Here is a 19,561-nt window from a genome sequence, read left to right as displayed (position 1 = left end):
TCGACCAACCAATTTTTCATTATTGAGAAATCAAAGAGAAGAAGATCATCAAACTTTAGATTAATATACATATAATACATTCAATATCTATCTATAATGAATATAGATACTAGATCACAATTGGAGAAATATCAAAAGAATAGTTATGATTTAATTAGACGTACAAGAGATCTAGTTGACTCTATTCATAACAATAACAACAATGACAATGACAATGGAGCATCAAATCTAATGGACTTGATGATGAAACTTAAACAAGAATCATTGAATATTGATAGTACACTATCACAACAAGATGAGGTGTTGGACCAACAAAAGAGTAGAAACGATGCACTGCAAGAAAAGTGTCAATCATTGGTCTACCAAAAAGAAGTACTGAAACAAGAGATTGAACATTTACAACAATCATTCTCTTTTGATCTCAACAACCCATCACTTAATCTACCAATATACTTGTCATCTGATCAAAACCAACAAGATAATAGTCATCAAATCATTGAAAGTTTGGAAAAAGAAATGACTCTAAGAATAAGGTAAAGATAGATAAAGATGATGATGGATACTATTATATATAAATACTCACACAATATATCATATTTGTATAGTAAATTAAATGAATTAGAAGAATGGAAACAATCATGTAAAAAGGCAAAAGAAGAATTAAACAAAAGACAAAAGGAATTGGATTCATTTGAATCAAAGTTGAAATCCAATCATATAACATTACAACAAATCATTAAACCATTGCAACCAAATATATCCGTACAACCATTACCATCACTACAACAACAACATGACCACCAACTACTAGTACTTGCTCCACCACCTCTTTATAATCTCTACCATGAAATTCAAGTATTTAAAGATTTATTTTGTATGTATAATAATTATTATTATTATTTTAGTCATGTCAATCCAATATTAATACATTCCAAATGTGAATAGATAACCGACTCACTATAGATATTCAATGTAAAACTGATATTGATGTATTGAGGAATCAATTATACAGAGGAGCAGGAGGAAGTACAGGCACTGCTGCTACAACCAATCAACCATTTCCAATTTCAATTGCACTTTCCATTCCATCTACCAAGAATCAATCCACTCTATTATTAGAGTTTTATTATTATCCTATTATGAAACTTGTTACTGTCAATCCATCACTAGATGGAAATGAACAAGCTGGACAACAAATATTGGAACCTTTGGCCAAAGATAAAGGTTTATATCATAATTATTTTGAAAGGTAAATTATAACACAGAGATTATCATATCTATTATATATACATAATCAATATTTACAATTATTATTATCTTTCTAGTGAAACAGATTTAAATGTAAACAAACAACAATTAATTGGAAAACCATTCATTTGGGCACAATATATAACTGGGTTATCATTCCTACCAGATTTGGCAGTAGAAGACATCAGTAACAAAGATTATCATTTACAAGATTTCAAACCAAAGACATCAAATGAAATATTGACAGAAATTATAACTAGTTTTTAAAAAATAAATCTGGTTGTAATAATATATAATACAATAATAATAATAATCACGACAAACATAATAACGTGTAATAATAATAATAATAACCACTATTATAGTTGTAATGAATGTTTGATATGATTGATTTTCCTGTGTTTTGCTTGAATTTGTCGAGAGAGTCGTCGTTCGTTTTGTTGTTGTTTCCAATATAATAAAAGTGTAGTGATTTGCAGACTGATATTTATCTATATTACTAGAGGTTTATTCATTAATGCATGGCTAATCCGTTTAGTTTGACTTTGGCTTTGGGGCGTCAACGTGGAGTTGCTTGAGGTTTGGTGGGAGGATTTGCAACAATCTTGGGACCTTTGTTTGATCAGTAACACGGAGGGTGTACAAGTAACGGGCACATCTGACCTTGAACTTGGTGATCTTACCATCCTTCTTGATTCTGACCTCCTTGGCGTCCTTACGACGAACAGTGAGGAGGAACTCTTTGATATCACGGATTTGCTTTGGCTGTAGAGAGATAAAAATAGAGGATAGAGGATAGAGGTGAAAAGTTATGTATAGTAGTAGTTGAATGTAAACGGATTATTAGTACTCTGTTTCGTGTGCACTCATCGTGATTCTGTTAATGCTGTGTCATATGCTGTCATCGCTGTGTGATATGATAGTGATAATAACGTACCATTCTGAATGAATAGGAACGGTCAATAGATAGTCCTTGATCATTCAGATTCGTAACACTCTTACGCCTCAGCAGTACGCAGGGCAAAGCCGAAAAAAAAATTTAAACGAAAAATTCACCATTTCATGAAAAAAAATCGAAATTATTGCCCACGCCTCGTTTTTGAACTATAGTTTATGAGGAAAGGATATCCATGTATTGGTTCTACATGGATGTATTGGTTCTACTTTTAATTAATTTGGTAATGATATTTATCTTTATATCATTGTTATAAATCAAAATCGAATTTGATTATAATCATCTTATCTTTATCTTTTCTCAATTTTATAAATAAAAATTGGGTCACATTAATTTTCGGTTTGAACATGTTGGCCCTCTCAGTCTCACATAAATCTATAGATTATATAGAGAGAGATATATATATATGTAGAGTGATGCTTGAAAATCGATAAAGAGAGGGGTTTATAACTATAGTTATAAAGTCTTTCTTTTCATTATGTACATACTGACCCTATACAATTCTATTTTAAATATATGTATTTTTTCTCAATCGACCAATTTATGTTTATTATAATAACAACATCTGAACGAATGAACCGTCACTGACGATCGACTACTACGTGTCACTAGTACAACGGGAGACGGTTTGAAAACATTCCTTTTTGAAACCGAAAATAACAGAATGTGTAGATGGTGTGTTTAGAACCCCTTCCAACTGAATTCCCAAGAATCCGCGGAAAGTGGAAATTTGGAGTTATGTGTGGAGTATAAAGGAGTGAAGGGGTTGATTGATTTTAATTCTACCATTTTTTTTCAACTTCTACAATCTCTCATGTCAAAGCAAACACATAATAATAATAATAATTATAAAAATTCTAAAGTCACACCTAAAAAAACAAATTCTCCTATCACAACTAAAAAACATAATTCTACAACAACTAAACCTACCACAACTAAACCAAATAATTTTAAAACAACCAAACGTGATATCAAAAAAGAAATACCAAAAAATAGTAAAGCAGATCTTAAAAGTAGTGATAGTATGTATAAAAGAAAAAAGAAGATCCGATTTATACCGGTACAAGTAGATACAACACTAACATTATTGATATTAATATAACAAAGTTAAAAAGAAAAACCAAACCAAAAAGTGTCAAGTATGTCGTAAACAAATCGGGGATGGAACTCATTGTCAATACCACAAGAGAGAAGAAGCACTTAAACTTCAATTAGAACAGTACAGAAAGAGAAAAGACCAATTCGGTATAGATCTGATCGAGAAGAACTCTCAACTCAATGGACAAGACCAATACAACCCATTACAACCAACATCTGGTTTTGATGCCATTGGACTGGCTGCCAAAGCCAAGACCCTCTCAAAATTTTATGACATATGTGTAGCGAGTGGGTACCTTGATACAATCGAAACTATCATGGATGCAAACTCAAAAGGAAAGAAGCTTGCCGATATTAGAAAAAGAGCAATAGAACTCGCCAGTCTTGTCACAACCGATACCAAGGTGGTTCGAATGATGGATGGACATGGAAGATTGGTTCTTAATTTCTTTGGTGAGGTTATAAAGCAACATAAAAGAGATCGTCTTAACAAGTTGGTAATCGAGCTTGTTGACAATGTTAAAAATGTCACAGAATATCATAAATCGTTTTTCTACACCGAAGGGCGTACCATGATCAATTGTATCAATGCTGACATCTTCCAACGACCAGTTCCAGATGCCGACACTCTGGTGTATTACAACTTTTGTGGAATCTCTCCATCAGTCGATAGTATGAAGGCTCGTCTCAAGGTCTCTCCTGCCACCCTTATGGTCTCTTTCTCAGTGGCTCGTGGTGCTTCCACCAAGAACTTTGGAGCTCAACTCTCCTTAGCCGTAGTACACATAAAAGATAGATGTTTTACATATTTAAAAACGGAAAGAGAAGACTTCAAGACAATGATCCTTCGAGTTTTTTCCAAGAGCAAGAAGGTATGTGTTACAAATTTAAATTAATATTTTTAGATACCAAAGTAAACTAACATTCTTTCTTTTTTAATAATAGGCAAATAAGTTAATTGGTATATTGAAAAAGGATGAATATATTAAACTTGACAGTGGACTATATAAGAATAAGGTTGGACAGTTTATTAATTTCACACCCCCATTTATCAACATTAAATATGAAATCAAGGACGTACCTACAAGAGTTGGTTGGGATGTCATTGTGTATCATAATCATAATGACATCAATATTTGACACCAAGTCATATGCCACAGACTTCTTGGCAACAAATCCATCTTCTCTACAATGTTTAATCCCAATCTTCAAATAAATACTCCCTTTGTTTTTTAATTGTAGGTTTGTCCAATATTTGGCAGGCTTTTATTAGTATTTTTTTAGTTCATAGTATTGAAAGAAAAAGTTTCTGATCAGAAGAAATAAATAAATATATTTTATAATTTTTAGGTTTATTAAAATGAGGGTTTTTTTTGTTTTTGTTTTTTTTTATGTTTTTTGAAGTTATTTTTAGATGGGGATTGTTGGTGTTTTGTTACTTTTAAGGTTATCAAGTTATTGTGTGAGTTTCATATCTTTCCCAGCAGTTCATTATGTTATTTGGTTATTTGTTGTTGTCGAGTTTATGGTTTGAAAAAGGTGTTTGTTGATTTGTTGTTTGTTACTGTACCACTTGTTTGTTATTATTATTCCAAAGTCTTTTTTTATCTTATAAACTATTATTATTATTGTTATTATTTGCTATTACTATTATTATTTATTATTATTTATTGTTATTATTAGTTTTTTTTTTTTTGATGGGTCCTACTACTACAACGTGTAAATTATTGTTGATTTTCTTCTGATGACAGTACTGTTGGCGTACTAATATTTTCATTGCCTTCGGATTCTGATGCTGATTTTTCGTTGCCTTGTTCTTGAGTTGTTTCTTGTTCAACTTGAATTTCAGTGATGAATGCCTTTGGACGACGTTGCTCGAATTGTTCGTCATCGTCTTCGTCTTCGTCTTCCTCTTCTTCTTGATTGGTATATAAGATGTGATGGTTTTGTTGTTGGTCTGCAAATGACTCGTCATCGTCGTCGTCCTCGTAGACAATTTGGTGGTTTTGGAAGTTACCCTCTACAAACCCTCCGTTGTCATAGGCATTGTTGTAGTCGTCATTGTCATTTTCATAAATTTGATCTTCATCATCATCAGGTGGCATCATCAAGCTCATTCTAAAATCACCCAATGGTTCACTCTCCAATGTAAGTACTGGTTTCAAAGAGTCTGAAACAAATTCTGCCCATTTTGGATTAGCTACAAAATAAAAATAAATAAATAAAATAGAATGGAATAGAAATAAATATTAATAATTGTTATCTCCGATGAGTGTTTAGTTGTATTCTATCTATATCTATATGTATATTTACCATCAAGATAATTCTTCAAAGATGGATTTGATTTGGCAACTTCACAAATTGAAAAAGCAATACTGTTCAAAAAACCCATATAACCGTATCTGATTCCTTTGGTTTGTTTGATTTCATTTGTATTATCTTCATCGGCCTTTATAATTCTATCAAGAAGTTTAGAATCGTGCAATAACTAAATAAAAAAAAGTAAAAAGTAAAAAGAAAAAGAAAAAGAAGGTAAGTATTTGTGTTTAGCTTTTTTGTACATTGATTGATTCAATTCATTTATAACATACGGAAAGTTTGAGTTCATCCTTTTCTGGGTCATTTTCATTCTCACTTTCGCTATATAAAACAATTTGACAGATTTGATTAATTTGGCTGTGAAGAAGGTTATTCCATGGGTAATTGAAAAACAAGTCCTATAAACAAGAGAAATAAAATAAATAAAAAAAGTATTAGTAAATGTATATATCTCTCTCACTCTCTCTCTCTCTCTCTTATATATTTGATTTGATTTGATTTGTTTTTGTTGTTGTTGTACATACCAAACATGCAGATAGGATATCTTGTTGAATAAACTTTTGATCGATACATAAATAACGAGAATTAATCAAGTCGGCAAAGAATTCAATGACCTTTAGTCTGTGGAATCCAAGTGGTGGAGAAAGAAGACCGGTGGTAGTAGTGAAACTACTTTCGGTTGGTTTGGTCAAAAGATTCTTCAACTCTTCTGTGTGAATAAGAGATTCCTTGAAAACAGGTGCCAATTCTGCAAGTGGTGTCTTTTTGGTGACAACTGAATCACTGTGCTCCTTGTGTCTTCTCAAAAGCTTAATTATAACAGTTAAACCATGTAAAAAGCTTGTACCCAATGGAACCTAAAGAAAAATAAAACAAAAAGAATAAGGGATTAATATATATAAACAATGCACATTGGTTGTATATATCTCTCTTTTGAGTTTACTTACATCAGATAGTATATAATCGAAAAGTTTTTGGATGGTTTCTTCAGATTCAAGTTTAATTATCAATGGGGAATCTGAGAATGATCTATTTAACTCGATGATCTCTGATAAAACAAATGAGGCATTCTCATGGAACTAGAAAAGTAGAAAAGGAAAGAAAAAAGGGAAATGATTGATTAATAATCAATGATTAAAACATCATAGCTGTTGTTTGTTATCTATCTATTTCTATTCTATTCATACCTCAGAGTCCAAAGTTGGGCTAAACTTGGCAACAATTCCTCCAATTAAATTTGATTTGTCTAACCATTCCAAGGTACCTGCGCCGCCTTGGAACTCTTCAATGCTTATGATCTTTAATAACATGTCTACAATTGGGGACTTGTCAAGGTGATTAATAAACTTTTCAATGATGTTATCTTGCTTTTTGATATATGACATGGTCTAAATTGATAATAAAGAGAAAAGAGGAAGAGAGAATGTATTGTTAATTGATTGAACCAATTGTTGTTATATTGAATATATATAGTACATACTTCGATGGTCTTTCTACCCAAAAAGTTAATAGCAACCTTGCTAATGTATGAAGCAAGGCCCAAGTTAAACTCTTGTTGGTTGACAATATCGTAGAGTTGGGATAGGTAATGCTCATCCTTGTAGACGGCATCAATCAAAGAAGTAATGTCCATACATAATATTTCAGATGCCAAGAAAGGATAAGTCTCCTTTCTCTTTCTATCCGATTCTTCTGATGCCTCCTTGGTAATATATTCAAATAATAATGACAATGATTCCGGTTTGATAAGGCTAAATGAGTAATATAGTATAATTCACAAATTTGTTAATCATCATAATCTTTCTTTTTTTTTTTTAAGTCTCCCTCCACTTCTTCTTCTTCTTCTTCAATCTCTCCTCTCTTTCTATTCTCTATGCTATAGTACTGTCTACATACAACTCTATTAATTTCTGGTTTTGTAATTTACATTCTTGAAGTAATTCGTCTTCATCTAACAATTCATCAAGAGTGAATTGCTCACGATCCAATATAGTCTCGATATGTGAGATTGGATGAAATCCAAAATTACGCCAAAAACTCATTGTTGTATGTATGTATGTCTAGTCTAGTTATATATATAATCTATCTTTGTTGTCTGTTGTTATGTAATAGTCGTTATCTTCCTTCTTTTGTTTCTTTCTTTTTTTTTTTAAATATAAAAATAAATCTAGCAAAATAAAGAGGTAGTAGTAAAGAGAGTCGTAGGTAAGTATATTGTACAAAAAAGGTAATATAAATAGGTTGTTGCTTCGGTAGAAATAAGATGATGATGATGATGGTCAGGTTAGGTTGAGAGTGGATGGTGATTTGATGGATAGCAAAAATTGATGATATGATAAAAAAAAAATAGATTTTTTGTGGCTGTTGAGCGCTTCTTTTTTTGTGTGGATAAAAAAAAAAAAATAATAAACTTATCATCAAATTCCACCACCCAACTCTTCCTCCTTTCACGCGCGTGCCAATGAATGAATGATGGTCATCCTCCAACATTATGATCAAAGCCACAAATCAATCATCAGGATTATTAATAAATTAATTATATAATTGAAGATATGATAATGGTATATCATATGGTTGCTATGAATATCGATATAATATTATCATCCTTCTCCATTTCTTCTCTAAAAATAATATTGGTCTTTCTTTTGGATGATGATGATTATGAAGAAACAAAGATATATAATGTTCGTTGTAACTGTGATTCCTTTTGGATGATGATGATGATGAAGAAACAAAGATATATAATGTTCGTTGTAACTGTGATTCCTTTGTCTAGTATCGCCAACCTATCGCTTGAATATTATATATATAAATATCGTCATTAAACCGCTCTTCATTGTTTGTTGATCACATCACATGAGTTATCATTATTAATATATTTTTCTTCTTCTTCTTTTAGTATTATTATTATTAATCGATTTGATTTATCAATGTATGTGTATGTAATGTATGTATGTATGTATGTATTCTCTTCTTCTTTGAGTAATATGAATCGATTGGTATTGGAATTGGTATTGGTTGGGTGGTGATGCAAGGGAGAAAAGGATGAGGAAGAGGAGGATGATGTGGTGGGAATAAAGAATGGTACTCGGTTTATATTCTATGTCAACAGTGATATATGAGATTGTGATTGATAGATTGATTTGATTGATTGATATGATAGGTACAAGATAAGATAGGATTTACTATTTTGGATAACTATTGATTATTCAAACAAACCGTTAGTACTCTCTTCAATAACACTTGATTCAAAAAAAAAAATACAAAAAAAAGAAAAAAAAGTAGAAGTGAGTGGAACCTCCGATTCTTCCAAAAGGCGAAATTACAGTTTTTAGAGAACAGGTCTTACATCTCATCGCATTCATTCATCTTGCATACTTATCTTTCTATATTTATATTTGTATATATTATTTGTATCTCTATTCATATCATAGTACAGTTTTTAGATAGATAGTTGATTGGAGAGAAGAGTTGTTGTTGTTGTTGTTGTTGTTGGGTGTACAAGTATTGTTTTTTGTGACGTTGATTGCTATTAGACATATAACATATAACAAACAACAGTACAACATACATACTTACATACACATAGATACATATAACTACTACTACTGCTACTGCTACTGCTACTACTACTACTACTACTACTACTATGTCATCACAAGAGAATTATAAGGGAGTGTTACAAGAGCTTTGTCAAAAGACAAAGGAGCCGGTACCCATCTACTCTGAGAGTGTGCAACACTATGAAGGCGGCCAGAATCTGTTCACGTCCGAGGTAAAGTGCTCGATGAAGGGTGTCTCGTTTGTCAACAGCGGCAAGGGAAAGACAAAGAAGGAGGCCGAGAAGAACTCTGCCTTTAGCACACTGCAACACATCTTTACAAGATTCCCCGATCTAGCTGCCGAAGTGGCTCGTATGGGTACGAGTGGTGCTGGTGGCGGTGGTGGTGGAAGTGGTGGTGGAAGTGGAGGAGGTGGCGGCGGCGGAGGGAGTGGCAGCTCAGAGAGAGACCGCGACAGGGAAAGAGAAAGAGACCGAGAACACAGAGAGCGTGAACGCGACAGAGGTGACCGAGACCGTGAAAGAGAACGCGACCGCGAGCATCGAGACAGAGAACATCGTGATAGAGAACACCAACCTAGAGACTGGGACGCTCCATCGTCATCGTCGTCATCATCAATGATGAGTAGTACTCAATCGTCTGGAACAGAGTTACTACAACTAAGAATGGCGTTTGAAGCATCTACCAAGCACTTTACCGAAAAGATTGCTACACTCGAGCGAAGATACACCGATCTCAAAGAGTATATTGACAACAAGATCAAGACACAACGAAAGTCGCGCAAGTCTGAGAGATCACCCAACCAGACATTCTCCATGTCCGAGTTGGTCGAGATCCCAACCATCCGACTCGGCCATGAAGAACAACACCTCTCACACGCACAGCACGTCAAGTTGCCAGACACGACACCCGACACGATCGACTTTTACACGTACCGTGTTGTCTTTTCACACGGATTCAAGCCAAAGTCGTATTCACATCTTGGACGCGAGTATTTGTTCAAGGGGTTCATCTTGTACACTACAGAGATGCAACATACACCCGTCATTCATATTGCCAATGCTGGAGGACAGCACTTTGGCATGTCGATCGTCGAAGCCGAGCATGTCACAGTCTCGCGCGACGACTTTCAAAAGATGTTGACATTTAACAACTTTTTCTATGGCAAGGTGTTGTCGCAGACCTATCTCGAGTACAATAACCCACAGGAACTGTTTTTCGTGCCAGAGCTCAAGTGTCTGACCGACCCACTGCGCAGCAACTTCCAGACGCTCATGGATCTACTCACATTTGAAGATATCCTCACTGATCTGCCCGAGAGCGTCTCGGGAGCAGATGTCTCGGAAAAGGAGTTTCGTCAATACTTTGAGAAAAAGTATTTGCGCAAGCTTCTACTGTCGCCACGTGGTGACTTTACCATTTGTCGCGAGATTGACAATACCAAAAAATTTGTATATAACCACAACTCGGGCTACGCCGTCTCTGATATGGAAGGAAAGGTGCTCGAACTAAAGAGCGGTATCTGTCCAACACTCCTCTGTACACACGCCACTGCATCGTTGGCCCGCGACTATTGGGCACTCAAACCACTCTTATTTTTCACCAAAGACGGTCTCCGTGAAGACATTCATCGTTGGAATATCGATATTCTCAATCAATCACCATTACTCAATAGCGCTGGTGGCGGTGGTGGTGAAAATGGATCTGGCAAAGATGATAATCACGAAAAAAAGATAGAATTTGAAAACTTTATTAGAAAGAGTAAATTGTATGCCAAGGATCCATTGATTTGCAAGGTACTTGGTATTACTAGTGAAATGCATGCAATGGCCAAGGTAGCCATTCTCGTCTACATTCCAGAGTTAAAGTGGTGGAAAAAGGTAGATCAATTCCAATCAAACATTATCAGCTTTGAAAACGATCTTTTGTTGCGTGAAATCTTTACTCATCCATCGAGTAAAAAGATCAATTCACTCAACCCAGCCGAATACAAACTATTCAAGGATCTACTCCCCTTTACCACTGACAATCAACGTCTAGAGTTTCTCGGTGACTCTATCCTCAAGTTTTGTGCATCCATCTATCTCTTTTTCAAGTATCCCAAAGCCAACGAAGGAGAGTTGACAACCAGAAGAAGTGAATTGACCAACAACACTTATCTACTCGAAAAGTGTAATGAATGGGGTATCATTGAATTACTTCGTTACTCTAGCACTGAAGATATTAAAAAACCAAAGGCCGATGTCATGGAAGCAATGTTTGGTGCAATCTTTTTAGAAAGAGGATTTAAAGAAGTCTATCGTTTTATCGTTCATACCGTTTACAATGATCATCAATATTCAACTTTACCAACTTTTAAATGTAATCATTCTTTTGAAAGACAATTATGTATGTAAAAAGAAAATTAAAAAAAAAAAGAAATATTTATAAATATATAACTAATTACCTTTTATTTTTTATTTATAGCATCAATACAATCAAAATTTTTATTTGATGTTCAAGTAAAGATTAGTAAAGTATGTTTATTAGAGGATGCAATTACATGTTTGGGAGATCAAAATTATTCTTATCAAAGATTAGAGTTTTTGGGTGATTCCTATTTGGATGGTATTGTATCACATTTCTTGTATCGTGAATTCCCACTAGAGAATGAAGGTTTCTTGTCACAAGCAAGAGCACTTTTGGTTAGAAATGAAGCATTGGCTCAAATTAGTCAAAGAATCAAACTCTACCAATTGGTAACCGATCCAAGTGCCACCTTTAGTACCAAGAGACTTGGTGATCTATTTGAAGCATTCATTGGAGGTGTATTGTTGGACAATGAATTGGAAGATACCAAGAAACTTATCTACCGTCTACTTAATCTAAACAAGGATTATGTCGTAGAGATTTTAGAGGCTCATTATGCCAGTTCAAGACCTGTCCCACACAATTCAACTGAAATGATACCAGATTCCGAAGTATTACCAGTTCGTATCGATCAAATGCTCGATAACCAACCCATTGCATCAACCATTCCTCCCAAAAAACAACGTAATGGTATTTATTTAAATAATTCACCAATCTCTTCTGCAGTTTCAATTTCTCCAGAATCTTCATCCTCTTCCACCTTGTCCTCTCCACCAGTTATTACTCCTCCTATAACAATTAATCAAGGATCTACCACTCCTCCCATGACTGTTACCAGTACAAGTATAATGGATGTTGATGTTCAAGATAAACAAGATGAACAAGTTCAACAACAACAACAAGTAATATTAAATGTTGAAGAAGAACAAAAAGAAATGACAATATAAATAAATATAAATAAATATTGTTATTGTAAACATGCATATTTATCTAACCTTTTTGTAAATATTTATACTATACTCCTACTTTACTTTTTGGGATGGGTGTGGTCGACGATGTACTCATGGGAGAGTCTTTACATAGTTCCTTAAAAAGCAGAAATGGTACTCTGAAGTCAATGAATCGAAGGTTGTTGATATTGAGTACTGCTTTAAATAACGTTGGATCAGAGCAGTACTCAATAGCAACAACGATCGAAGCATAACATGGCTGATATGATGAAGATTAACATTAATAAAGTAATTTTTTTTGGTATACATACACATGTTGAATGGGTGATCATTTACCACATGTTATGTGGTCACCTTCAATCTAATAATGGACAATATCCAATCAAATTTCAAGGGGGTATTGGTGCATTGAGATTTCAAAGATGAGTTGGAATAGCCCTATGCACGACTTGGCCAGGACAATTCAATCGGGGATCTTGTCGATCATATTCATGGCATATTGTTGATATGATGTGGACAGATGTTTATCATAAAAGTGGTTGTTGAGGTTGATCATAATGAGGATAACCCTTTTTGTTATCTAAAATAGATTGATTGATTGGTTAGAAAATATTTTGGATAGAGTTTTTATTTTTTTGATTGTTTTTCATACCAGCAAAAGTTGATGTAAACAAAGCAACACCCTCAAAGGTAGGGGAATCCCAAGGAGATTCTGCACCAACTGTACGGGTCGAGCCCGATACCTCACTATCCTTTCTTTTTGACTTTATTATACAATGATTATTAAAGTAGGAATAAAAAAAGTTATTGGATCGTAAATATTTAAGTTGTAAAGTAAATGAAAGTTCATTTCTTACTTATCAAGTTAGTTTGATTATTAATATTTTATGTTTGGTAAATGATATTTGCTTTGATAATAAATAGAAAGAGGGGGATGACGTTGATGGCTTGGAAGCAAACCGGTAAAATCCCCATATACCTATCATTCTCCATCACCCACCACTCTAAAAGTGAAAGTAAAATTTTTTACAATCACCACTTTAGAAAGACTGTTGTCTATACATAGAGGAGAGAAAGAGAGATAGAGTTTGAAGCATCAATCAATCACGTTCATTTTGTTGTTCTTTCCTATGTATTCTGTTGTGTAAAATTAAAATTAAAATAAATTTATGCCTTTGGGGAATTAAGAGCTTCATGTTGAAGTTACTTTGCCAAAAGCCTTTGATTATTTATTAATTTCTAAATTTATGCCTTTGGGGAATTGATAGCTTCACGTGCCTTCTTTCCTATGGAAGTCACCTTGCCAAAAGCCATAGTTTTGTTGGAATCACGTAGGGTAAATCTAGACAACTGTGGATTGGTTGTAAACTCTTCTAAACAGACGGCACGGTTAAGGACGATACGACACTTGACAGACTCACCATTCTTGGCAAAGGTTGGCTTCTTTTTGATTTCTTGACCGGTCTTCATGTCGATGGTAGCAACCAACGACTTGACGATACATTCTTCGACGGCAGTGTGGGCGTGGAACACGGCTTCAAAGTTGGAGGTAAACAATTGCTTTTCCTTGGGGAGATCGATGAGGGCAACGATGGCTTCGATTTCAGAGACGACTGGTACCGGACGTTGGATTTCAGAGAGAATGGAACCAGCACGGATAGTGTCTTCATCGATACCCTTGAGACCGATACGGAGGTTTTCACCAGTACGACCAGTTCTAAAGTTACAGGTTTCGTTAGAGAGAGAGGCGACTTGGACTGGGGTACGACCTGGCATCAACCAGAGAGATTGACCGAGGGTGATGGTACCAGATTCAATCTTGCCCATGACAGTGACAACACCACGATCCTTGTAAGAGGTGATGATGGGTACACGCAAAGCACCAGAGTCGTTACGTTCAAATGGTGCGAGGGCGTCCAAGGTACCCATAAGCGAGTCTCCATCAAACCATGGACAAACTTCAGGCTTTACACGATCCTTGATGTTGGCCGAGGTGAAACCAGAGGCTGGGATGAATTGGAAGTCCTTCTTTGGGTTGAAACCGCACTTTTTCAAGTGACCAGTGATCTTTTCTACAATGTCGTCGTAACGCTCCTTGCTCCAAGCAACGGTTGGCTCATCCATCTTGTTGACGAGAACGATCAAATGCTTGATACCAATCATCTTGGCTAGACGGGCGTGCTCGATGGTTTGACCACCATCGACACCAGCCTCAAACTCACCCTTTTTGGATGAGATGACGAGGATGGCAACGTCGGCTTGGGCAGCACCCGAAATCATATTGGGCACGTAGGCCTTGTGACCTGGTGCATCCAAAATGGTGTATCTCTTCTTTTCAGTCTCAAAGTGAGCACGTCCAACTTCGACGGTCTTTCCTTTGGCTCTTTCCTCTTCGTTTGTATCCATAATGTATGCAAATATCCAACTCTCACGATGGTTCTCCTTGGCTTCACGTTCATATTTGGCCATAGTATGTGAATCAACTTGACCAGTCAACAACATAATATTACCTGAAATGGTTGATTTACCAGCATCTAAAGAAAAAGAAAAGGAAATAAGTTAGATCAAATCATTTGATATGATATATTTATCTTCTATAACTTTTCTATCTATATATTTATCTACTTACCGACATGACCAATGAATACGATATTAAGATGTTCTCTTTGATCCTCCTTAAAGTTGGATACATCTTGAATGACAACGTCATCAATCTTGTTGCCCAATTCATCGACATCGTCATCAGTGGTTGGTGAGGTGACGGTTGTAGTTGGACTAGTGGCAGAGGTGCTGGTGGTGCTGGTGGTGGTAGTAGTCTCGACTGGTGCAGCTGCAACTGGTGCTGGCTTCTTTTCAACCTTTTTCTCTTCTTGTACAACAACCTTTGGTTCTTCAACAACTGGGGTTGAGTTGGCAGCAGCAGCTGGAGTGGCAGCAGTGGCGGCTGGGGCTGGAGTAGCCGATGGCTTGGCGCCAAACTTCATACCTGGTACGAATACAGATGCGTTTGGATTCATTTTAAAATCTATCTAGTTGTATTTTATAGAATATATATATATCTATTTATAATGTTTTGTATTAATTTATAAGTGTTTTTGTTTTTGAGGTGGAGGAGGAGAATGATGGTCAAAGTCAAAGGTGGTTGTTGTTGTAGTTTATAATTTAATATTGTTGATTATAAATAGATCTTCTTCTTCTTTGCTAATTGTCACATCTAATAGTTAAGTTGTAGTAGTTTAACTGTTGTTTGTATGTACTACTCTCTCTTTCTTCTTTCTTAAACAATCTTTTATAATAATTTAAAAGATTGAATAGCAAGGAATAATAATAGGAAGTAGTTGTTGTTGTTTCTAAACTATAATTATAATGAATCGCTTGTCGTCACTATCGTTATTTAAACTTTCGTCAATTTGTTGTTGCTGTCAATATATATAACTTAAAGTATTATTTCTTTCTTTGTTCTCACAATACTTTGTCAATGATTCACCCTTTTTTCTCTTCTGCTTTTGTTCAAGTACTTTTGTTTTTGAAACATTCTGTGTTGTTGCTGAACCATTCATCATATGACCATAATACTATTATTGTTTATACTAATGAATGAATGAATATTTGATATGATACCTACACTATAATAACCAAATAAATAATCTAATTAAACAATCAATCAAATCAAACAACAAAGTGTTTCATGTGTTTCACCTCCTTTCATGTCCTTCCTCGTCTCCTTCGTCTTAGTTTTTTTTTTTTTTTTTTCATTCAATTTTGGAAGTAATATAATTATTACATTATTTATTGTTATTAATTCTATTATTTATATAATTCTTGATTCTGGTAATATATATATATATATGTTTTATTTATTTATATTTTATTTGATATTTATATTTTTTTACATAATTGAACAAGATTTTCTTGAATTTCCACCAAGACTGTATTTCAATTCATAGGCGATATTCTTGATTTCCTCATGTTTATAGTAGGAAGAGTACTTCATGAAACCAACCACAGAGTAGACACTCTTGATGGTTGTTGGATTGAGAGGCAAGGCAGAGGTAAGATCATCCTTTAGAGCAATGATGGCAATTGGCTTGGAAATATCATGCTTTCTAATTTCTTGAATGTATTTTGGAACATTTTCATAGGTATCCTTTTTAGATCCATCATAACAAATAATAAATAATGAAGCTTCACGGAATTTATATTTATCAAGACTATAATTCTACAAAAAAATAAATAATAAATTAAATTAAAATTAATATTAATATAAATTCATAGTTGAGTTGATTATTTATATATATATATATTTCTACTTACAACATCTCTAAAATTAATCATATTTTTATATTCCTTGGCAACATAATTGATACTATTGACAAAAGTAGTTTTACCAATTCCAGTGTCACCAAAGACATAGGCAATGAGAGAGGTTGGTTTAAAACTTTCAATTTCATGAGCACTGAAATCATATGATGAAAAGGTAAACATTTCATTGACGGTGGATGCAGAGGATCCGTCAGCACCAGTGGTAGAACGTGTAACGGTTGGTGGTGGTGTTGGTGGAACGTATGCTTGAGGGTTGGTTGATTTGCTACTGGTAAAGTATCCCAATGTATGATTGTAATAGTAACTTGGTTTACCCTTATCGTTGGCAATATCATACCACGATTCTTTACTTTTGATTTCACTTGGATACCCATATTGCTTCTTGATGACTTTGACAACTGGCTTTTTAGTTTCCTCTTCAGCGGCAACAACTAATGGAGGTGTAGTTGTAGTTGAAGTTGTTGAAGTTGTTTCCTCTTCCTTTTTAACTTCCTCTTCTTCTGGCTTTTTGGTCTCCTCTGCACTTCCTTCTTTGGTCATTTCAACAACATAGTTTTCCTTGTTGAGATCGGTCAAGATTTGTTGGAGGTCCTTGTTCTCACCACCTTTTTTGGCCAACTCTCCTTCATACTCTTTAAACTTTTTGCTCGATGCTTCACGATAGCAAATGGCCAAAAACATCTCTGTAATAAGATCAAACTTTTTAAAGTCGATACAAATACCTCCAGTACGTTCAGCAATATCATTATAGAAAATTGAACTACCCAATGCCTTTACACCATAAATCTTAATACCTCTTTCATGTAAATCATCCTAAATAAATAAATAAAATTAAGCAATCAAGTTAGTATGATATGTTTCTATTATACTCTATTTTTTTTTTCTGTTCTATTTTTAAACATACACATTCTTTAAACCAATTAATATTTAAATCGGTGAATGTTGGTTGATGTGGATTAGAATCACCAATCATAACAAAAGCTTTGGATGTGTGTTCGGACCATGTCAACTCTTTGGCCTTCATAAGAGCAAATTCGTAGGCCTCTGGAGCATCACCACCAGAGGTCGATGGAACATTCTTGATAAACTTGACCAAGGTGGTAACATCTTGGGTCAGGTCTTGGGTGGTCAAGACAAGCTTGCCATCACAGTAATCTCCCAACCCCATAATACCAATTCTAATCGATGGGATATCCTTCATCAAACGTTTCACTGTATTCTCTACTTGTGTCTTTACATTTTGAATGATTGAACTCATTGATCCAGTTGTATCAAAACAGAAACAAACTAAAATAGAGAGTGAAATGATTGTTAGTTTGTGTCTATAGATTAATCTATAATTAAAGGATATACATACTTTCAACATCAGAAGAGATTGAAGATTCAACAAAACTACTTAATAAAGCATCCTTGTCAAATTGTTCTTCTACAATAGGTTTGCTTGGTGAAGAGTATGATGATTTAGAGTAAGAGTCTCCTTCATCATCACTACTGCTACTGCTACCACTACCACTAGCAACTTTGCTACTGTAAGAGGATGATTTCTTGCTTACTGGTGGAGCAACAAGTTTCAACTCGATGGTATCAAAGTTACTAAAACTACTTTGGAGTGATGTGTATTGAGTGATGACGGTTGAGGTACCTGGCTTGTAAATCTCGATCTTGTGTGAGCTGACTTCTGGGATATCGGCAACCAAGGAACGTTTGATTTGTTGTTGGAGATGACTGATTTGGAGACCATCATTGTTTGGCAATGCAAGGTTATATTCTTTTCCTTCATAAGATACAGTGTATTTCAATTCCTTGATAACCACCATATGCACGGTAGCCTCCTTTTTAATACCCGATGCTCCTACACTTCCTGCTCCAATCTTATCACCTGCAAATAACAATTCAAATTGGAATCTTTTATATTCTGTACGTTCTGCAACCTAAACATAATAAATACAAATACATATTTTCAAGAATAATAGGTAAGTAAAACTTCAAACTTCAAAAGCAAGAGTTGTGCGTTTTATAATTATTATTATTAATTTTTTAATTATTTTTTTTTTTTTACCTTTGTATACAAAACTTCAGTCGATTCATCTGGTTGAACATCCAAAGAAAAGGTGATGGTTGGTGTTTTAATTAAAATTAACATTCTTTAAAAAGAGATAGATAGTATATAGTATATTATATTATTGTTGTTAAAAGTACAAATAGATTTAGAATTTAGAATGATAAATAAAACAAATTATTTATTTAAAGAAAGATAGATAAGACAGACAACTATAAGTTATAACTTGTATTTAAAGTTATTAAGAAGCGATTGATGGTTTGATCGAATTCGTTGGTCTCATTCATGCTTTTATTCTTTTGGATGAAGCTAAAAATAAATATCTTTTGGATTTCTGTAACATCAAATATTTTCGATCACAAAAATTCAAGGAACCTTGGAGTGTGAAAAAACCAACAGATACAATCAAACTTTCCCCAAAGATCGTTAAGTATTTGGTCGATGTCCAATGCTAGAAGCGAAGACCGAAATAGATTGATAATGTATCTATCCCTATTTGGGTTTAAAAGGAATAATAATTTAATGAGAGGTGATAATTAAAAATTAATAATAATAATAAAAAAATGAAGTTCTTGTTTTGCGTGAGTCAGCAAGCATCTGACCAGAACTTTTAATTTATTGATGATGACCATATTTTAAAGAATATACAGACAGTTTGTTAGATAGATAGATAGATAAGGAAAAGTAAGGTAGTAGG

At 34.3% G+C, this 19,561-nt stretch overlaps 9 protein-coding genes across 9 annotated transcripts; 4 read left to right on the top strand and 5 right to left on the bottom strand.

Moving 5' to 3' along the window:
* Positions 1 to 96: 96 nt before the first annotated feature.
* On the top strand, positions 97 to 1,515 carry DFA_12153 (uncharacterized protein; the record flags this gene model as incomplete). The annotated part of the gene is made up of 4 exons (XM_004353738.1): positions 97 to 533; positions 606 to 874; positions 946 to 1,249; positions 1,326 to 1,515. The coding sequence occupies 4 exons, from the start codon at positions 97 to 99 to the stop codon at positions 1,513 to 1,515; spliced, it is 1,200 nt and encodes a 399-aa protein (XP_004353790.1).
* A 267-nt stretch (positions 1,516 to 1,782) lies between these two features.
* On the bottom strand, positions 1,783 to 2,188 carry rpl38 (S60 ribosomal protein L38; the record flags this gene model as incomplete). The annotated part of the gene is made up of 2 exons (XM_004353737.1): positions 1,783 to 2,013; positions 2,186 to 2,188. The coding sequence occupies 2 exons, from the start codon at positions 2,186 to 2,188 to the stop codon at positions 1,783 to 1,785; spliced, it is 234 nt and encodes a 77-aa protein (XP_004353789.1).
* An 829-nt stretch (positions 2,189 to 3,017) lies between these two features.
* Positions 3,018 to 4,660, top strand: DFA_12151 (uncharacterized protein; the record flags this gene model as incomplete). The annotated part of the gene is made up of 4 exons (XM_004353736.1): positions 3,018 to 3,225; positions 3,311 to 4,173; positions 4,247 to 4,408; positions 4,652 to 4,660. The coding sequence occupies 4 exons, from the start codon at positions 3,018 to 3,020 to the stop codon at positions 4,658 to 4,660; spliced, it is 1,242 nt and encodes a 413-aa protein (XP_004353788.1).
* A 365-nt stretch (positions 4,661 to 5,025) lies between these two features.
* Positions 5,026 to 7,662, bottom strand: DFA_12150 (uncharacterized protein; the record flags this gene model as incomplete). Its single annotated transcript, XM_004353735.1, has 7 exons — positions 5,026 to 5,501; positions 5,615 to 5,789; positions 6,145 to 6,477; positions 6,568 to 6,699; positions 6,808 to 7,008; positions 7,101 to 7,371; positions 7,517 to 7,662. 7 exons carry the CDS (start codon positions 7,660 to 7,662, stop codon positions 5,026 to 5,028), a joined length of 1,734 nt encoding a protein of 577 aa, XP_004353787.1.
* Positions 7,663 to 8,565: 903 nt separating this feature from the next.
* Positions 8,566 to 10,333, top strand: DFA_12149 (uncharacterized protein; the record flags this gene model as incomplete). Its single annotated transcript, XM_004353734.1, has 3 exons — positions 8,566 to 8,571; positions 9,210 to 9,925; positions 10,045 to 10,333. 3 exons carry the CDS (start codon positions 8,566 to 8,568, stop codon positions 10,331 to 10,333), a joined length of 1,011 nt encoding a protein of 336 aa, XP_004353786.1.
* A 337-nt stretch (positions 10,334 to 10,670) lies between these two features.
* drnA-2 (putative RNase III) lies at positions 10,671 to 12,479 on the top strand (the record flags this gene model as incomplete). The annotated part of the gene is made up of 2 exons (XM_004353733.1): positions 10,671 to 11,571; positions 11,650 to 12,479. The coding sequence occupies 2 exons, from the start codon at positions 10,671 to 10,673 to the stop codon at positions 12,477 to 12,479; spliced, it is 1,731 nt and encodes a 576-aa protein (XP_004353785.1).
* Positions 12,480 to 13,009: 530 nt separating this feature from the next.
* Positions 13,010 to 13,596, bottom strand: DFA_12147 (uncharacterized protein; the record flags this gene model as incomplete). Its single annotated transcript, XM_004353732.1, has 3 exons — positions 13,010 to 13,062; positions 13,135 to 13,246; positions 13,591 to 13,596. The coding sequence occupies 3 exons, from the start codon at positions 13,594 to 13,596 to the stop codon at positions 13,010 to 13,012; spliced, it is 171 nt and encodes a 56-aa protein (XP_004353784.1).
* A 131-nt stretch (positions 13,597 to 13,727) lies between these two features.
* On the bottom strand, positions 13,728 to 15,499 carry eRF3 (eukaryotic release factor 3; the record flags this gene model as incomplete). Its single annotated transcript, XM_004353731.1, has 2 exons — positions 13,728 to 15,016; positions 15,112 to 15,499. 2 exons carry the CDS (start codon positions 15,497 to 15,499, stop codon positions 13,728 to 13,730), a joined length of 1,677 nt encoding a protein of 558 aa, XP_004353783.1.
* Positions 15,500 to 15,637: 138 nt separating this feature from the next.
* DFA_12145 (uncharacterized protein) lies at positions 15,638 to 18,948 on the bottom strand (the record flags this gene model as incomplete). The annotated part of the gene is made up of 7 exons (XM_004353730.1): positions 15,638 to 15,696; positions 15,740 to 15,837; positions 16,376 to 16,701; positions 16,797 to 17,618; positions 17,710 to 18,092; positions 18,163 to 18,736; positions 18,865 to 18,948. The coding sequence occupies 7 exons, from the start codon at positions 18,946 to 18,948 to the stop codon at positions 15,638 to 15,640; spliced, it is 2,346 nt and encodes a 781-aa protein (XP_004353782.1).
* Between the last annotated feature and the right edge of the window lie 613 nt (positions 18,949 to 19,561).

Source organism: Cavenderia fasciculata (assembly GCF_000203815.1).
Source record: "Cavenderia fasciculata unplaced genomic scaffold Scf_EUAJFUG02HR96I-5, whole genome shotgun sequence".
NCBI lineage: Eukaryota > Evosea > Eumycetozoa > Acytosteliales > Cavenderiaceae > Cavenderia > Cavenderia fasciculata.
The sequence above is the reverse complement of the archived record's forward strand: the minus strand, read 5'-3'. Positions and strand labels throughout refer to the sequence as shown.